The sequence below is a fragment of the Pangasianodon hypophthalmus genome, chromosome 27, assembly GCF_027358585.1.
Source record: "Pangasianodon hypophthalmus isolate fPanHyp1 chromosome 27, fPanHyp1.pri, whole genome shotgun sequence".
Classification (NCBI taxonomy): domain Eukaryota; kingdom Metazoa; phylum Chordata; class Actinopteri; order Siluriformes; family Pangasiidae; genus Pangasianodon; species Pangasianodon hypophthalmus.
This window is the reverse complement of record NC_069736.1, coordinates 7,332,629-7,350,154: the sequence shown is the minus strand read 5'-3', so window position 1 is coordinate 7,350,154 and position 17,526 is coordinate 7,332,629. Positions and strand designations below refer to the sequence as shown.

Genomic DNA, 17,526 nt, shown 5'->3' with positions numbered 1-17,526 from the left:
ACAGCTTTCCTTTTCATACCATAATTCTACCATCAGCAAAAAGAGCCACCACATGTCACTAGTCAGCTGTATCAACACTTTATACCATACATAAAACACACAAAAACTTCATCAGATTCAAATTTTTTTATTGATGTTCAAATCAAGCAGGTTAGGGTGATCCACTGCTTATTTTAGTCGAACAGGCCGAAGCCCATGTCCTCATCAGACTCCTCGGACTCCTCCTTGGCCGGCTCTGCAGCGGCAGCAGGAGCAGCAGCTGGAGCATCAGCTGCCGCAGCAGGAGCTGCAGCCACAGCAAAAGCAGAGGGATCAGCCAGGAAGGCCTTCACCTGGAGGGGAGCAGAAAAATGCAGGAAGTTACTTTGTGAACCCTATTGTGCACCTTGTTTAAACTAAGGGCGTTTCCACACTTGGAACAGAGCAAGAGTTTCAATGATAACACTAGATTTTTGCAAGAGACCATCTATTTCCAACTTTCAAATAACTTTAGGTATTCTAATAGACCAATTTGGGCTTATTTTGTAGATAAATATGGTTTATCTTCTACTTGAAAGCCTATTATCCAGCCATTAAGTGCATTTAGTGTCCGAGACCTAGCGTCCCTGTCTGCCGGAGGAGGCTGGCACACAGGGATAGGAGGAAACGGGTTTCTGTTTGCAGGGGGAACGACAGAACAGCACTGCAACAGCTGCTTTGTAACCTAACCTGCACTGGTAGAGATGCCCATCCCACAGAAAAGCAGATGATTTTACCTTATCAGCCAGAGGGAAGGAGTAGTCTGTCTCCACAGCGACAGCCAAAACCCTCTTGTATCCATTGATGACGGAATGAGGGATGGAGGCAAGAGTGGGGTAGCCAATCTGCAGACACACACTGGCGATGTTCCTCACACCCTAAAACAGAGAGGGAGAGTGTTACAACAAACACATGACTTGGTACCTGGAAACCAACAAACCGGTGGAGACTTCAGACAGGGATAGTATGAAAATTTGTGCAGGGAGAATTGACTCATGAGGGGAAAAGTTTCACAGAATTAAATGACAAAAGTGTCATTTACCTCCAGGAATCTCTTGTGCAGGGCATCCTCAGTGATGTCCAGCACCTCAGGGCTGTAGACACTGCCGTTGTCATAGACCTGCTGGATGATCAACCCGTAGGAAAAGGGCGAGATGTTCAGCATGTTGAGCAGCGTGGCCTCGCTGGCACCCACCTTATCTCCAGGCTTGATCAGCTGCACATCACTCTGGAAAGAGAGAACAATGTTAGATATACTGCAATGGACTGAACAACCTACAAGAGATGCAAGAGGCCCAAGAATTAAATCCACATTACTAATGTACCCTTTCACCCTGGTAGAAAAAAGGTTTTACCCACAATCTAAAAGAGTCCTGACTTACCAGGATTTCAATGGTTCCTCTGGAGATCTTGGTGGTGATACCCAAAGCCTGGAAGAAGGAGGTCTTCTCAGGACCCAGCCCGGTGTTCTGAGCAGGCACAGTCACCTCACAGGGGGCGATGGCACCGGCACGGGCAGCAGCTGGCACCTACGAAGAACACAACTGTTAAAACAAAATATGTACATTGTGAAATTAAAAAAAGGACGTTAGGAATACACAAGAGAAATCACCTTATTGGCCAGCAGCAGGTCCCTGACCTCAGCCAGGTCTTCCTTGGTAAAGACAAAGCCCACATTTCCACGGATGTGGGGAAGCAGCCTGTTAAAGAGCCAGCCAACATTTACTCAGACATCAAAACAAACATGTGCAAAAATTTCCACCATAAGAATGCAATGTTTGAGACTAAGCGTCCCTGCAAGCTGTGGGATGCAGACAGACAGGGATAGTAAGAAACAAGTTGATTTGTGCAGGGGGAACGACCAACCAGCACTGCAACAGCTGATTCGTAACTGATCCTGCAAATTCAGTGGTGGACATACAGGTGCGGCTTATTTTTAAAAGCAATTAGACCTGTAATCATAAATTTAAGGAATACTGGCATACTGGGTCTCTATAGGTTCATCCTTTCTCAATTTTGCAAAAACAATTTCCAGAGCCGGGAAATCAGCTCTAGAATTAGAGCTGCTCTGCACCATCTCCCAAGGTTTACATACTTGAGGGAATGTGTAGTCAAATGAGAGAAAATCTTGTCAGTGTTTTCACTGCAATTCACAGACACTCTTCTTTTAAGATGCTACATCTAGAAACGACCTATAAAGACCCAGTTACGCAAATATTTCTAGGCACACCGTGCCCCCAAAAGCACATACGTACTTTTCCAGAGCTGGGTTGTTCTCCAGGTGGCCACGGATAGCCTTGCGCATCATGGTGTTCTTGCCCATGAGCACGACTGCCTTGCCCCGCAGGGACAGACGGATGGTCTGCATCTGCTTGGAGCCGACGTTGTCTGCGCCCACGATGAAGCATTTCGGGTAGTCATTCAGCAGTTGCTGCGAACCAGAAAGTAAAACGGAAATAAGAACAGTGAGAAATCAGGACTGGAGGAAGCGGGATTAAATAAATAGTTCTGTGTACAATTCTAGTGCCATGTTTGAGACTAAGCGTCCCTGCAAGCCGTGGGAAACGGACAGACAGGGATAGTAAGAAACAAGTTGATTTGTGCAGGGGGAACGACCAACCAGCACTGCAACAGCTGATTCGTAACTGATCCTGCAAATTCAGCATCTGTACCAACAAGCACAGCTTCCATGTTAAAGGGTTTACGCTTACTCATAGAATTTCAAAGAAAATCTGATTATCTGAGTTTTCTCCATTTAGAAAATCTTGAATGATTAAGAATTCAAATAGCCATTAAAGAGCTTTCCTTTTACTCATAACAAAAGAACTGAAGTTGTTCTGGTAGCCAAGAATCAATACAAAAGACAAACATTCATTACAGCCAATCTGATTACAGACTTGACATTTATTTTGCTTTTAATCTAAAATTAGGAAACAAGCCTGAAAACAGACTGCCTATATGTATAGTATGCTGTGAGTATAAGAAGTTGAAATTAGAGCAACAGTGGGATCAGGTTATTAAAATTCTCAGTTTTAGTGTGATCAGTTATGATGGAAAACAAGGAGCTCAGTGTTTTAAATATTCTGCCCTTATTTTTAAATTTTAAGCTTTCATTCATTCATATCTGCTGTCAGACTGTGGGGAAAAGCTTTCATCATGAAATCCTAAACTGAAAATACTGCTATACGACAGTAAAGACGGAACAGAGGAAAATTGCCACTTACAATGATCTTCAAGAAGTAGTTGGACTTCCACGTGGCCCTGTCTTCCCTGGGCATCTTTGCAGTGCTTCCAAGGATCGGTTAAGAGCCGGTTTAAAGACAAGGTGATTTATCTTAAAGAGAAAACAAAGAGTTATAACCAACATTTGAAAATCTATGTGGCACAAAACAGCAATTTAACGTCTAAAGTCTTAAGAGCTAACTAAAATCTAACATACAGAATATTCAGGATTATCCATTAGGTCATTTTTGGCTATTTTTTTTTTTTTCTATAGGGCTCGTAAAAACAATTAGGTTTTATTTAATACGAAGACACATTCAGACTCGAGGTGCTGAGTACATGGTAGCCGAGCAGGTGAACACATGGCGCTAATCTCTCTCACCAAGCAACATGGCGCCGAGAGGCCTTTAGCTAACAGGCTAACTCTGAACAACCACACAGACACTTCAGGACAAAATTGGCTTTTTTATTATATATAACTATAGAGAGTCGTTAGCTTTAAGCTTTCCCTACGTGTTCCGGGTAAACATGAACACTTAACCATTAATAAAGCAGGGGAACATAGTAAAACTCCGTGCGGTAACGGAGCGAGGCTCACCTCACAGTAGGGTCGCGTGAAAGAAAAGAGACCGAAAGAGGAAATCAGGCGGTATTATAGAACACGAGTGCTGTTGGCTGATTGGTCAATATCGTTGTCACTCATTATGTCCCGCCCACAACTCTATAGTAGTACTACTGGGCGTTCAACACAGCGACAAGAAACGCGCCATCTTACATATTCCAAATAGTTTTATTTTAAAAACGGGCACCATGAATAAATAGTGTCCTGCGATGGACTGCAGCCCAGTTTCCACAGGATAAACTGACCAGGATAAAGAGGTTACTGAAGATGAAGTTGTTACTGATTAAAGGAATGAATGAATAAATCTGTTGTGAGTAAATAATATTCTGTATGGAGCCTTAGCGGCTACTCGATTTGGGACGCACCCTGGAGTTTTTTTTTTTTACTTTTTTTAATTCCGGCTCTATTCAGTGAATCATTACGTATGACTCAGGTCACCAATAAGAGCCGACTCTTTCGGCTCCCAACCGGCTCGTTGTAATGTTCTTCTCTAAATAGACAAAGTTTGCTATATTTTGACCAGAGATTGTTCTTATTTTTTATAACCATGGCTGAAATTGTCCCATGGAATGTTATTTTACTTTCTAATGAACAAAATAACAAAATCAGCAAGACATGGAAAATGTGTAAGAATGTCTGCATTAATATTGTTGCGTCTGTACTTCATTAACAATATTTCCATTTATCCTCTCTCTCTCTGTCTCTCTCACAAACACACAAACACACACACACACACACACACTTGACGGAAAAACGCCGGTTTATATGCGAGTCGACTCCTAAATTACCTAAAAGCTTCAAAGAGCCGACTCCTTCTTGAACGATGCATCGCTAGCTCTTACGTCAATTCCCCGCGACGTCGGAGCGTGAGCCATGTGAGAGGCGATTCCCTTTACGATTAGATAAACACCCGCAGTGGCGAAGGCCTTTTTACACCCTAAAACTTGCTATTTTGCTGTTTTGGTGCTGAGTCTGAGGTGAAGTGTGAGTAGGACGGGTTAATATCAGCTCGACGCTTCTTCCGGATCATGCCCCACGACCCCGATCCTCCTCCGGCCAAGAAATTTAAGCCGGGCTCCCCTTTTTTCCCTGCAAACAAGAAGCCTGGAATGCTGCTGCCAAAGAAGGGAAATGCGCCCATTCCAATAGACTTGCAAAGAAAACAGCTTCCTATTTACCAGGCCAAATCTCAGCTCATCGACCAGCTCAGACAGCTGCACAATGCTGTGTTAATCGGTAAGAGTTTCCACAGTATACTGTACAGGTGATGCTAAGCTCTCCTAGCGTGCAGCTACTGTACACAGACACAGTCAGCATTTGATCAGAGATTTGATTTCATTCTTGCTACAGAAACTGCAACAACCAGTGAAATCTACAGCTGGCTCCCTGCTTTTAGAAATACAGTAATGTTTGGAATAAAGAAAAGCAATATTATTGCTGTCAAAGTTTCTAGTTGCAAACAGTAAGATACAAAAAATATATATCTGAAAGCACTTGAGTAAATGGTGGCTTTGTGAGATTGAATGAATGACTCTTTCCTGACAGTTGTACAATGATTTATCATTTTATGAGTTACCACTATCTTAGATTTACAGTCATTGGTAGTTTTTATCAGGGACACCTACCATATTTGTGAACTTTGGACAACAGTGGCACAGATCTGGTACAAGTGGATCAGGTGGAGTAGCTTTACTGTTTATGAACACTGTATAGACTTCCTCAACAATGTTCAGATACTGACTGAATAATGTGGTGTAGTTTAGCTTTCTATTTACAAACCAGTGAATGATGTTTAGTGTTGTTTGCTTTTACGTAGAAATGATTCATTTCTAGCTCAGATAATTACTGTAATTCTGAATTGATGTGACCCACTGATCAGATTTAAAGAAGCACAAATTGCTATGAGGAAAGAAAAGACAAAACCGTATGTCGTTACATAGAGTTGGTCCCTACAAAGTACCCCACTTCCTGATGGCCTGCTTGCTTTATTCTCCAGGAGAGACAGGCTCGGGTAAAACCACACAGATCCCTCAGTACCTCTATGAAGCTGGCATCGGCCGGCAGGGCATCATCGCGGTCACTCAGCCTCGACGTGTGGCTGCTATCTCGCTGGCAGGACGAGTGGCTGAGGAAAAGAGAACTCAGCTTGGAAAACTGGTGGGTTAACAAACCATTCACTCATATTTTGGAAGTATATGATGTCATTCATACATTTGGTATCTTTTTGAGCTATGGAAATTTCTAAAAACATAACTCCAACAATTCCACAGGTGGGCTACACGGTACGATTCGAGGACGTGACATCCCCGGAAACCAAGCTGAAGTTCATGACTGATGGCATGCTGCTGAGAGAGGCGATCGGAGACCCGCTGCTTTTGCGCTACACAGTTGTGATCCTGGATGAAGCTCACGAGCGCACCGTCCACACTGACGTCCTCTTCGGCGTGGTCAAGAGCGCCCAGCGCAAACGCAAAGAGCAGAATAAGATCCCTCTGAAGGTGAGGAACTAACATGGGTGAATAATGAGCTCGAGACTTTAAACTAGGGGTGTGCAATATAAAAAATATCATATCACGTTATTTGAAAGCATTTCTATGGTACACAATATATATCACAGTGTATATCACAAACACCCAGCAAAACAGCAGTGTTACATTAAAAAATGACTGGATACTCATCTAGAAAACTAGTTTTGTTGCGAAACAAAACTACCACAATAGTAACACTGCAAAAAAAAAAAGACAGAAAGTGAAAATATCTTGAATGTAGTCAAATCTATCTAATATTTCCAATTATATAATTACAATACATCAAATATAATATTGTTAAACTTATTTCTAGACATTTCTTTTTACTAATTTCAAGCTTTACATTTACTTAATCTATTGGTATATAATTTAATTTCTTCCTAGAAAAGCTTTCTAAATGCTAAAAATGAGCAAAAGTATTTGCCAATAGAGTTTGTTTCAGGGTTGAAATCAGTAAAAATGTTTAGAAATAAATTTAATAATTTCATATTTGTTTTCTTGTAATCTGATAATAGGAAATAGTAGACAAAAATATGACTATATTTCAGTTAATTTCACTTGCTAAGATGTCATTTTTGCAGTGCAAATTATATCATCGTATTGCCTAGCCATATTTTAGGCTCATTTCTCTCTATTTTATATTCCCTAGGTCATTGTGATGTCCGCCACCATGGACGTGGACCTGTTCTCTCAGTATTTTAATAAGTCTCCTGTGCTCTACTTGGAGGGTCGGCAGCACCCGATTCAGATCTATTATACCAAGCAGCCGCAATCTGATTACCTACACGCAGCGCTGGTCTCCATCTTTCAGATTCACCAGGTTGGTCGCTTTCTCATGTGGACATGTATTACACTCCGTATTAACTACAGTATGTGCATTAATACGGATTATGGAAAATAAATGAGTAGTTATCTGAATCCGTGGGAGGAAAGCTACAGACTGTGTCCTTTCCTGATAATGTCTCTGGTGATAAAGCATATCATGTTTTTGCTTCATCACCACAGACATTATCAGGTGATGAAGCATATCGTGTTTGTGCCCTCGACAAAAAGGCCGAAAGTCTTTGTCTAACATTTTGGCTATGAGCTGTGGTTTTCTCTCCTCTAACATAAAGACGTTAACCACTTTTGAACATTATGTAACTCGCATTTAATGTTGGTTTCATCATAATACTGGGATGATGAATATATTTGTGTTTATAGTGATCTTTGGTGTCCCTAATGAGTATCATTGGCCACACAGGAAGCTCCTCCATCCCATGACATCTTGGTGTTTATGACGGGTCAGGAGGAGATTGAAGCGCTGGCTCGTACGTGTCGGGACATCGCCAAACACCTGCCTGAAACCTGCGGGCCCATGATTGTGATCCCTCTGTACGCATCACTTCCTCCTGCCCAGCAGCTCAGGGTCTTTCAGCCTGCACCTAAGGTAAACTGCTGATGGTTCCTCAAAGGTTTGCTAAGGATCATGTTCAGATTTCTTATGTGTGTTAAATTTCAACCCTGCAAAGCGTATTCACAAGAAATGGAGCAGCACTTATAGAAAAGCAAAGGGTTTAGTGGACTTGAAGACTGTAGCAATCTCCCGGGTTCGGGCGAAAATGAGGAAGCAGGAGGCAGGCTTAGAACAACTGGGGGGCGTTTTATTCTCCGATTCTCTTCCGCTTTCCTCTGTCTATTTAAGTTCTACACACATACACGTGCACACACACGGCTCTGTGCTGAATCGGGGCTCTCTCTCTCTCTCTCTCTCTCTCTCTCTCGGCGCTCCTCTCTCTCACCCTTATCCTCGCCCCAGCTCACTGCAACACAGAATACTCATTAGTCAAATTTCATACAGACCTCCATAAGTGTTTTATTACCTTTATGGCTTTACATTTCATATCCACACCCTAAAGGTGGATTAGTATAGAGAGTTTCTGGTTTTGTGTTATCCGTATTAACATTCTCTCTCTCTCTCTCTCTCTCTCTCTCTCTCTGTATCAGGGTTGCAGAAAAGTCATCCTCTCAACCAACATCGCAGAGACGTCCATAACTATTTCTGGGATTAAATACGTCATTGACACAGGAATGGTGAAGGCCAAGCGCTATAACCCAGGTGAGAGCTCCAGTGTCTAGCATTCAAACAGTATTTAAAGCTGGGGTTTTATTTTAGGAAAAGACAAGATTATGGTGTATGGCAGTCAGGACGTTCCTTGAGCTGTTCCAGGTTTTTAACATTGTTAAAAACGTTACTACTGTTTGTTTTCTACATGGTTATATTGTATACCAAGTACAAATACCTTATTCTGAAACAACAGAGAATGTATTTTAAACAGTCACAAATACAGACTACTGGTGTGCTATTTTTTATTTTTATTTATTTAATTTTTTTAGCAAGCTTGCCAGAGTTCCCATTGTGCCATTCAGTTGAGATTAGAGATGTGCGTTCGGACTGAGATCCTGTAGGATGTAACCTAAAGTCATGACCAAGAAGTTTTTACTTTTTCTGTGGGTGTGAGCCAGCAGTCAGATATGAAGCTTGCGTTACAAAGAACAACCACATTCATTAGCATGGTGTGCTCAAACCTGGCTACTAGTTTGTTTATAATTTAGAGGCAACTAAATTTGTTAGAAACAACCACAGGCAGGTACAAAACAAAAATATTAAGGAGCATATGGGGTTGAAATAAACAGTCCGGCGCACGTCTGTAACTGAGAGCAATTATGAAGTGGAGTGATGTAGCTGATGCTGAGGAACTGTCAGGTCCAGAATTCAGTTTCCGGTGGAACGCCCACTTTGTGTTTAGGCCACGCCCACTTCATGATTAAATCCAAATACAGATATTTGGAGCACTAAACAGATACAGATAGTGCCATTGTGTTACATACCTAATAGTTATTAATTACAACCAGCAAATAATGCTAATGACTTGCAAGCAGATGATCAGAAACTAGCATTGTCTATTGTGATAGAGTTAGTATAAAATACTTATAATAATCATAAGTAATTGGGTCTCTAATTTTCTTTTGTAGATATTATTTTGCATATATAACTATGTATAGAGCATGAGTAATTTCCATACACAGTCTAAGTGCTTGCAATACCATCTAAATGCCATGTGGTGGAGCTGTGCCATCTACTATGCTTTGAATAACCACCTTTAATGTAAACTAATATCATATTGTATTTACCAGTTATTTATACGAGTGTTGATTTTTTTGGAGGCATCTCATTTCAGACACCAGTGATTGATATTTAATACACTATTGAGTACACATTAGATCCACTAATGAATAAAAAAAAAATGAATGCAGCTGCAAGCATAAATGTGTATAATTTATCTTAATTCACGTGATATGCTGTTTTTGTCTTATGTTTTGTTAGACAGCGGTCTGGAGGTGTTGGCCGTGCAGCGGGTGTCCAAAGCGCAGGCCTGGCAGCGGGCAGGCAGGGCAGGGAGAGAGGACTCTGGCTCGTGTTACCGCCTCTACACTGAAGACGAGTTCGACAACCTAGCAAACATGACTGTACCTGAAATACAGCGGTACAGTGCAGTAGAGATTGCGCAATCTTTCTGTTTATTTGATTTCATTCAGTATTAGACAGTCTTACACTGTATGTATGTAGTTAGCCAGAGCAAAACAATAATTTTAGAACCTTTTTACATTAATGCATGAAAATGCTGTCACAATTTTTTAAATGTATGTAATATAATTCATAATGATTATTATAATCTGTCGTTACTTGCCTGTTGTATTTGCTCTATAGGTGTAATTTAGCTGGTGTAATACTGCAGCTGCTGGCTCTGGGTGTTCCCGATGTGCTCAACTTTGACTTCATGTCCAAGCCGTCACCTGGTAAGAGACATATGGTTTTTGTATATGCAAAATTATTGGCACCCTTCATGACACTGAGCAAAATTTAATCTACAAATGAATAACGCATGCAGTAAGTTGATATGAATAGAGTCAGATGAATAACTCATGCAGTAAGTTTTGATCTTAAACACGTAGGGGATGCCGGCTTGTTTTATTTTAATATTATATTAATAAATAGCGCCGTTTATTTTGAAAAAACACTGCTTTTAAAATTATTAGCACCCTCACAGTTAATATTTGCTGACGGGATCGAGAGAGAGGGCATATTTTGTACTGTTTCTGACTTTACATTTTGGCCCATATTGTTAGTATAATAATTACTGTTATTAATTGATAATAACATCCTTTACTGTTGATCTTCATTGTAATTTTTAAAAAGCTAAAGTTTTTGTCTTTTTATCATAAAAAGGACATATTTATGATTATGGATTTTATTTATTTATTTATAAATTGCATAATTAATTACTTTATTATTAGTATTATTATTATTATTATTATTATTAATTAATAATTTTATATTTTTAAAGAAATTTTTATTTTGTAATAGTACATCTGGCATCTGCAGCAACACTGATGCTTGTGTCATTGGACAGAGTCGATGCGAATGGCAGTGGAGCAGCTGGATCTCCTTGGAGCTGTGGAGAGAAAGGATGATCAGGTTTCCCTCACTTCTCTGGGCAAAAAGATGGCCTGCTTTCCCCTGGAACCTCGATTTGCTAAAGTAAGATGGGATTATCCTCTTGTAGCATGTGTTTTTATACCTCTGCCACTCGGTGGTGGGGGCATTTTATTTTTGGTTTGTCTATCTGTCTGTGCGTCTGTCCGAGATTCTCGTTAGCGCGATATCTCAAGTACGAATATTTGAAAGTTTGTAGGATTTATGTGGAATTATCATTGTAACTAGAAGGTGAACAGATTAGATTTTGTTCACAGCAAGGCCAATTGGCTTGAATATTTTTGTCTATATAATTGTCTGGGCAAAAAATGTTTTTGTGAGGTGCAAATCTTTAGGGTATCCGTCCGCAGCAGAAGATGAATCACAAGTGATCTCCACCTTCATAGCATCATAAAAATGAATATAGCCACAAATGATAATCTGCGGGGTCCAAGCACACTTTGCAAATATCTTTATGCAAATGAGCTCAAACTCCAAGTGGGTGGAGCTAATGGTATGACTTATGGAGATTATATGTGCTGTCTTGCTTGGCCCCCTAAATGATAACGAGATGGTCTTCTGGGGGAATCTCTGCACAATTTTTGTATATTGTAACATGCATGTTAACTCATCAGCAAGCACTTTGGGTTGAGCCAGAGGTGCATTCCGTTGCCTGGAGTTTGGATCCACCATTGTAAGACATGATGGGGGAAAACCAAACAGTTACTTAAGTTTGTAGTTGACCACATGACTTACATATTTTTAACATTGTTTTGCAGACCATCCTGATCTCTCCAGACTTCTCCTGTACTGAGGAGATTCTGACTATTGTCTCTCTGCTCTCTGTGGACTCTGTGCTCTATAACCCTCCTGCCCGACGAGACGAGGTACTTGCCGTGCGCAAAAAATTCATCTCCAGTGAAGGAGACCACATGACCCTGCTGAACATCTACAGGGCCTTCAAGAAAGTCAGCGGAAATAAGGTAGGTGCCTCTGTTCTTTCAAGAGTTCCACTGATTAGACATCTTGTTGGGCCACCTCATAGGTACAGTTAGAGATTTTTACTCATCTTTTTGAGTAGAGAGTTACTTTGTAGCCCAGTCATTAATTAATTTCTGATGCTGTTAGCTGGTTGGTAGACTATTTCTGACAACAGCAGTGGCATTGAAGTGTTTCCAATCCCAATAACGCTGCTGCACCTGATACACTGGTTGCAGAGCTACACATAGTTCAATGCCAGTGTCACTGCAGTGCTGAGTCCCTTTCCTGAATTATATCTGTAGTCCTAAGGTGGTGCCTTTTCATGATAGACGGGATAGAATGGGTACTGACACATTGTGTATGCAAATCTTTCACTACACCCAGTAATTAAACACCTAAAGTCACCGTTATGGTAGATGCACCTTAGAATGGACAAAAACTGTAGACAAAAGTTATCCAATAAACTGGTAACTCATGTTTTTTGGCTTACATAAAATCGGTCCTCACTGTCTTCTGGTGTTGCGCTTCAATGCAGGAGTGGTGTAGGGAGAACTTTGTAAACAGCAGAAACATGGGTCTGGTTGCTGAAGTCCGAGCCCAGCTGAGGGACATTTGCATTAAGGTACTGAACGATTCAATACTATGAACAACAAGATCTACATTTTGTAGACATTGTTTCTGACCTCTTAGAAGGTTGTGATAAATTAATCAGCAAATAAACATGCTTACGTGTAAATCAGCATGATGCTTTTTTGTTCTATAGCTGGGACTGAAGCTTGAATCCTCACTGTCTGAACTGGCTAACGTGCGGCGCTGCCTGGCACACGGTATGTTCGCCAACGCTGCTGAGCTCCAGCCAGATGGTACCTACGTGGCTCTGGACACCCACCAGACCGTCGCCATCCATCCATCCTCCGTCCTGTTCCAGGCAAAGCCGGCCTACGTGGTGTTCAACGAGCTCCTGCATACGTCGCGCTGCTACATGAGGGACCTGTGCCTGGTGGACGCCGACTGGCTACAGGAAGCAGCGCCGGAGTATTTCCGGCGTAAAATCCACACGGCAAAGAGCTAGTACACCTCAGGTCTTCTAGGGGTGCTTTATCAAGTGTAACAGCAAATTGCATGAATATCCAGACCATTTTGGAATGGATAGCAGTAGTACATCAGTGTGGCTGGGCTTGAACATGTTTCGCCACTCATCTGAGAGGCTTCATATAAAGTAAGTAATAAGAACATTGGACAGGGTGTCGGGGAATTTTCGACGATTCCCCTTAATGAAGCCTCTCAGAGGACTGGCAGAATGTTTAAGATATCAGAAGTCCTGATGCATTCAACTAGGTGTTGATGCCATAACAGAGGAGTTTGATTCCACTCGTAGGTGACTTTGTTTTCTCCTCTGAAGCCGAAACGCTGGATGCTGGATAAGGCAATGCTGTATAAGGCAAAACGTACTCATCTAGAAAACATGGATCACTGATTGAACATTTAGGAATGACTTTCCTAAAAAAAAAAAAAAAAAAAAAAAGAAGAGTTTGCTGTTCTTTGTACAAATGACACATTTTTGCACACCCTCCAGTAGCTTTTGACTAATTTGTGTACTCCAGTGGTTTGATACTGGAAGCTTTTTTCTACTTGCCTGTTTCTACAGCCAGTTTAGTTGGATGCATATTAGGTGAGCTTACCTTGTTATGAATGCTTGCATGTTTCCTTTAACTCCGTGGGAACCTCGGCTCATGACGCACTTCTTGAGTGGCCGTGCTGTTTCTGGAACTATTTTGCTTACCTGTATTGATGAAACAGCCTGATGTCTAAGAATACCGATTGTGTTTATGAGCAAAGGCCCACTTATTAACTGGATGCTTGGCTTGTAACCACAGCCTTAATTCTATATCTCATATTATCAACACCCTGTTTCAGGCCATTGTAAACTTTGTTTTTATACTGATATATTATATGGGCATTTATTATTAATGGTATCTGAAACACCAATGGATGTTTCTATCTGATTAATGGCTAACGCATTGTTGATGTCTAATCAAAAACTGAGAATTTCGAGATGCAGTTGCTTTGTACGCTTTATAGAAAATGACAGTTATATGCATACATTGTTATTTTGGTTGGAAAGAAATGATTGATAGGTGTCTGAAAAACCACTTTAGCTGTAAAGCTAGTGTTCTACTAGGAGTGGAAAGGTCCGGCTTCCACACGTGATTTTGATATATAATGCAACAATTCGATTTTTGATGATACCACTGAATCTGCTACAATACAATTTGCTACAGATCAATTCAATATCCTCTGATCGTTACGTGACCGACTTTGGTGAGCATCCTGTTAATTTGTGAATGACAATGACATAGAGAAGGATCATTTTAAATCTATCAAAGCTACGGGCAAATCTCCTTGCTAGCCTATAACCTAATTATCTACAGTTATTTAAAAATTTGAATTATGTTTTTATACACCAGTGGTTTGTCTTTTTTTGATAATAATCGATTTATAATCACTTATAAATTGATTATTAGCTATTTTGATTGTTGCCTTTTAAATCGATGAATTGATCCAAATGATCAGATCTTCACTGATTGTAGATTGTTCTACTATCAGACTCGAAGCGATTTGGACGAAGTTGGCGGAGGCTGTTTTGAAACTAGAAATCCAAAGAATTATAAGCTCTATCTTTAGAAAGCCAGACCATTGAAACCTTTCTATGAAGAATGACAGACAAGTAAGACCACATCCCTTCCTCAGCCCATTTTCCCCAAAAGCATCTCTGAATAAATCTGGTAGAGAGAGTGTTCAATGTGACGCTCGCTCTACCATTTAATTATGTTCTTTGCGAAACTCAGCCCTGATCATATGGATGTTGGTCGTCCATCATTTATTGAAGTCCTGTGGAGCCACAAAGACCACAGTTTCTCCTCTAAGTAGATAGTTTATTGATGCTGTCGACTTCCCAGTGGCTTTATTATTTGGATAGTCTGTATGTAGTACATAAGACTGATTCTCAGTATCACCCTTCCTAAGCTATGCATGCCTTTCTAGAACATTTGTATATCATTTAAGTCCACACACTTGTTCTATCTTGACACGATATACCTGCTACAGATTGTACACATAACAAGTACTTCTCGACTGATATGCTATGCATGATGTATGATTAACACAGAATAAGGCCACTCAGGTTTCTCTGGAATGCTGAATATACCTCAAATATATATTTAGTATAGTGATAAGAATGTTTTAAAAAAGATTTTCTTTATTGTACAGAGCATGGACCTTCATCTAAACTATGACTTGACACTTCCAAATCTCAAATATGCTTGAGGTAATTTTTTTTTTTTTTTTACTCACTCTGAAGCCAATTTCAAAATTATACGATGAGTTCTTGTGCCTTCACAGAAGGTTGTGCGAAAATAAACTACTGAATAAATGACATATTGAGGCAAAACTACATCGTTAAAGCAACGTGTCTTGTCATTGTCAGTTCCCTTCTCTGTTAAAATGGAATTTTCCACATGAGGAAGGTGGTGCCTGTGAGGTTTCTTATTTGAGGAAGTGCAAGAATCAGGAAGAATATGAAGTAACCGTACTTATTTTAACCTCCTCTGGGTGTTGCCTATTCCTGCATACTGAATATTGCAGTCTAAACATGCTTGATTTTGTTTTTAAAGATCTAGGTTTATTGAAACTTGCCAGTATAAGGACGGTAAAATAAATGTGCATCTTAAAGTAAAAATCCACCATGAACAATTTGCATATTAATCTTTATGATTAACTTTATCTTCAATCTTGAATCTTTTTTTTTTAGTTTAAACTTCTTTCATTGACATTTTGCTACCTAAAGAGAGTGATGCAGCAGCGCTTTATTCCTTTAGTCTTTCCAGCTTTCTCACTGCCTCATCTGTATGCTCTGCTCAAACAGATCAGTTTCCAAAGCTTTAACTTGCATGTTTATTCCACCGTCAAAGCTAATGTGCTTGTGTCATGACGTTGATCTCTAATTAGCTGAGCTGAGTCCAGCCTTAACTAATACAGCTGCATCATATAGTTGCATTGCATCCTGGAACTTTGATTCCAACGTTTGCTCTCTCCACTCATTCTCCACTGGATTTTTCATTAATATGATGTTGAAAGATGAGTGAAAAAAGAAGCTCTTGCTCTTTTGTTTTTAGGAGCTAACACCAAAACCTAGTCTTATCATTATGCTTGAGACTGTTGATTTTATTTTCTCCCATTAAATGCTATTGTAATTACGCCAACAGTGTCATCCTGTGATGTCAGAGCGACACACAACCGCTAACTTCTCACAGGGACAACAAAAATACAGCACCAACCACCAATTTAGCACCAGAATCTCTAAACACGTCATAAATATTTTAATATAAATGGATTTAATGTGTTTCAGGGCACACTTTTGCTTTAAGAAATGGTTATAAATCACCTGATTGAAGTACAGAGATTGTGTAACTTTATAATATTGTTCTTATAGGCATTTTGTTTCGATGCAGTGTGGCTTGTAATGATTCAGCCATTTCCATTTATGGTTGTTTAGCAACATGAGATCAAAGTTGGTTGTGAAACATTACATGCCGTCCCTTGCACGTCTCACATGCCATGTAACGTAGTTGCAAGGGTGTTTGTACAGTGACAGTTTTCATGTTGCTGTTCCTTTCCAAGCTACAGCAGGCTACAAAGAGTTCTTATATTCAGATGATTTTAATCGTTATGGAGTAAAAGAACATTTCAGTGCACATGTCTGTCTTTTCATATGGATTAGATATTTTTAAATGATAACTGAGATGACATTCAGGAAGGACAGCTATGATCCTTTGGTGCAAATACTTTTACAAATCAGTGCACAGATTTATTCCAGTCTTATATATGATGGAAGATTTATAATTGGCGGTTACTGAAAATGAGTGGCTGAATGGATTAGCACCATCATTACAATATGGATTGGCTCTCCATATGCTCTAAATCATTCACTAATATACATAGTTCATTAAGTAGTGCAGGTTTGCGCAATGTCTCCAAAGTCATCATGAAGAGATGTAGTGAAGCAGCCTTCTGCTTTTATGCACATAAAACATGGAATGATTTTTACAGTGAGATCAGACTACAATCCATCATTTAAAAAAAAACACACACACAGCTAAAGACATATTTATAGTGTATTTTTAGAATTTTGTATTTGTATATTTTCCTTTCATAAGCTCTTTATGATTTCTTGTTTCTATTTATGATATATTATGAATATATGTCGGCATGCTCTGTTATCTTTTGTTCTTCTTCTGTTTTGATGTTTTGATAAATATGTTCTTTTCATTCTTATTTTTCCCTTTATAAACTGTATTTTATGATTTCCTCTATTTTCATTTACTCTTGTCATGTTTCACAATTGTTTATAATTATATATAACTATTACTACTGACCCCACTTGATTCCTCTTATTTACTGTCTTTTTAATTTCCTTGTGAAGCACTTTGAGATACGTTTTATGTATAAGAGGTGCTATACAAATAAAGATTTTATTTATTTATTGGTAGTAATGTTAAATCAGAGATTCCTCTTTACTATTCTGGGAGGTTTAATGTTCAGGTTCCACAACCATCATATGCATGCTATCACCAGTTAAA

General features: G+C 39.7%; 2 protein-coding genes and 2 non-coding genes across 4 annotated transcripts; 1 reads left to right on the top strand and 3 right to left on the bottom strand.

Moving 5' to 3' along the window:
* Positions 1-111: 111 nt before the first annotated feature.
* Positions 112-3,988, bottom strand: rplp0 (ribosomal protein, large, P0). The gene is made up of 8 exons (XM_026922341.3): positions 3,839-3,988; positions 3,243-3,352; positions 2,274-2,449; positions 1,631-1,718; positions 1,401-1,547; positions 1,061-1,246; positions 756-896; positions 112-332 (listed from the first exon to the last, which is right to left on the bottom strand). Exons 2-8 carry the CDS (start codon positions 3,294-3,296, stop codon positions 174-176), a joined length of 951 nt encoding a protein of 316 aa, XP_026778142.1. The 5' UTR covers positions 3,297-3,352; positions 3,839-3,988; the 3' UTR covers positions 112-173.
* LOC113531673 (small nucleolar RNA SNORA63) lies at positions 1,793-1,921 on the bottom strand. The gene has a single exon (XR_003403275.1). It is a non-coding gene; the product is annotated as a small nucleolar RNA SNORA63 (small nucleolar RNA).
* Positions 2,547-2,675, bottom strand: LOC113531674 (small nucleolar RNA SNORA63). Its single transcript, XR_003403276.1, has one exon. It is a non-coding gene; the product is annotated as a small nucleolar RNA SNORA63 (small nucleolar RNA).
* A 20-nt stretch (positions 3,989-4,008) lies between the features above and the next one.
* Positions 4,009-17,344, top strand: dhx33 (DEAH (Asp-Glu-Ala-His) box polypeptide 33). The gene is made up of 12 exons (XM_026921503.3): positions 4,009-5,098; positions 5,859-6,019; positions 6,133-6,360; positions 7,040-7,210; positions 7,634-7,819; positions 8,377-8,488; positions 9,758-9,917; positions 10,142-10,230; positions 10,845-10,972; positions 11,686-11,889; positions 12,423-12,509; positions 12,651-17,344. The coding sequence occupies exons 1-12, from the start codon at positions 4,891-4,893 to the stop codon at positions 12,957-12,959; spliced, it is 2,043 nt and encodes a 680-aa protein (XP_026777304.1). The 5' UTR covers positions 4,009-4,890; the 3' UTR covers positions 12,960-17,344.
* Positions 17,345-17,526: the final 182 nt, after the last annotated feature.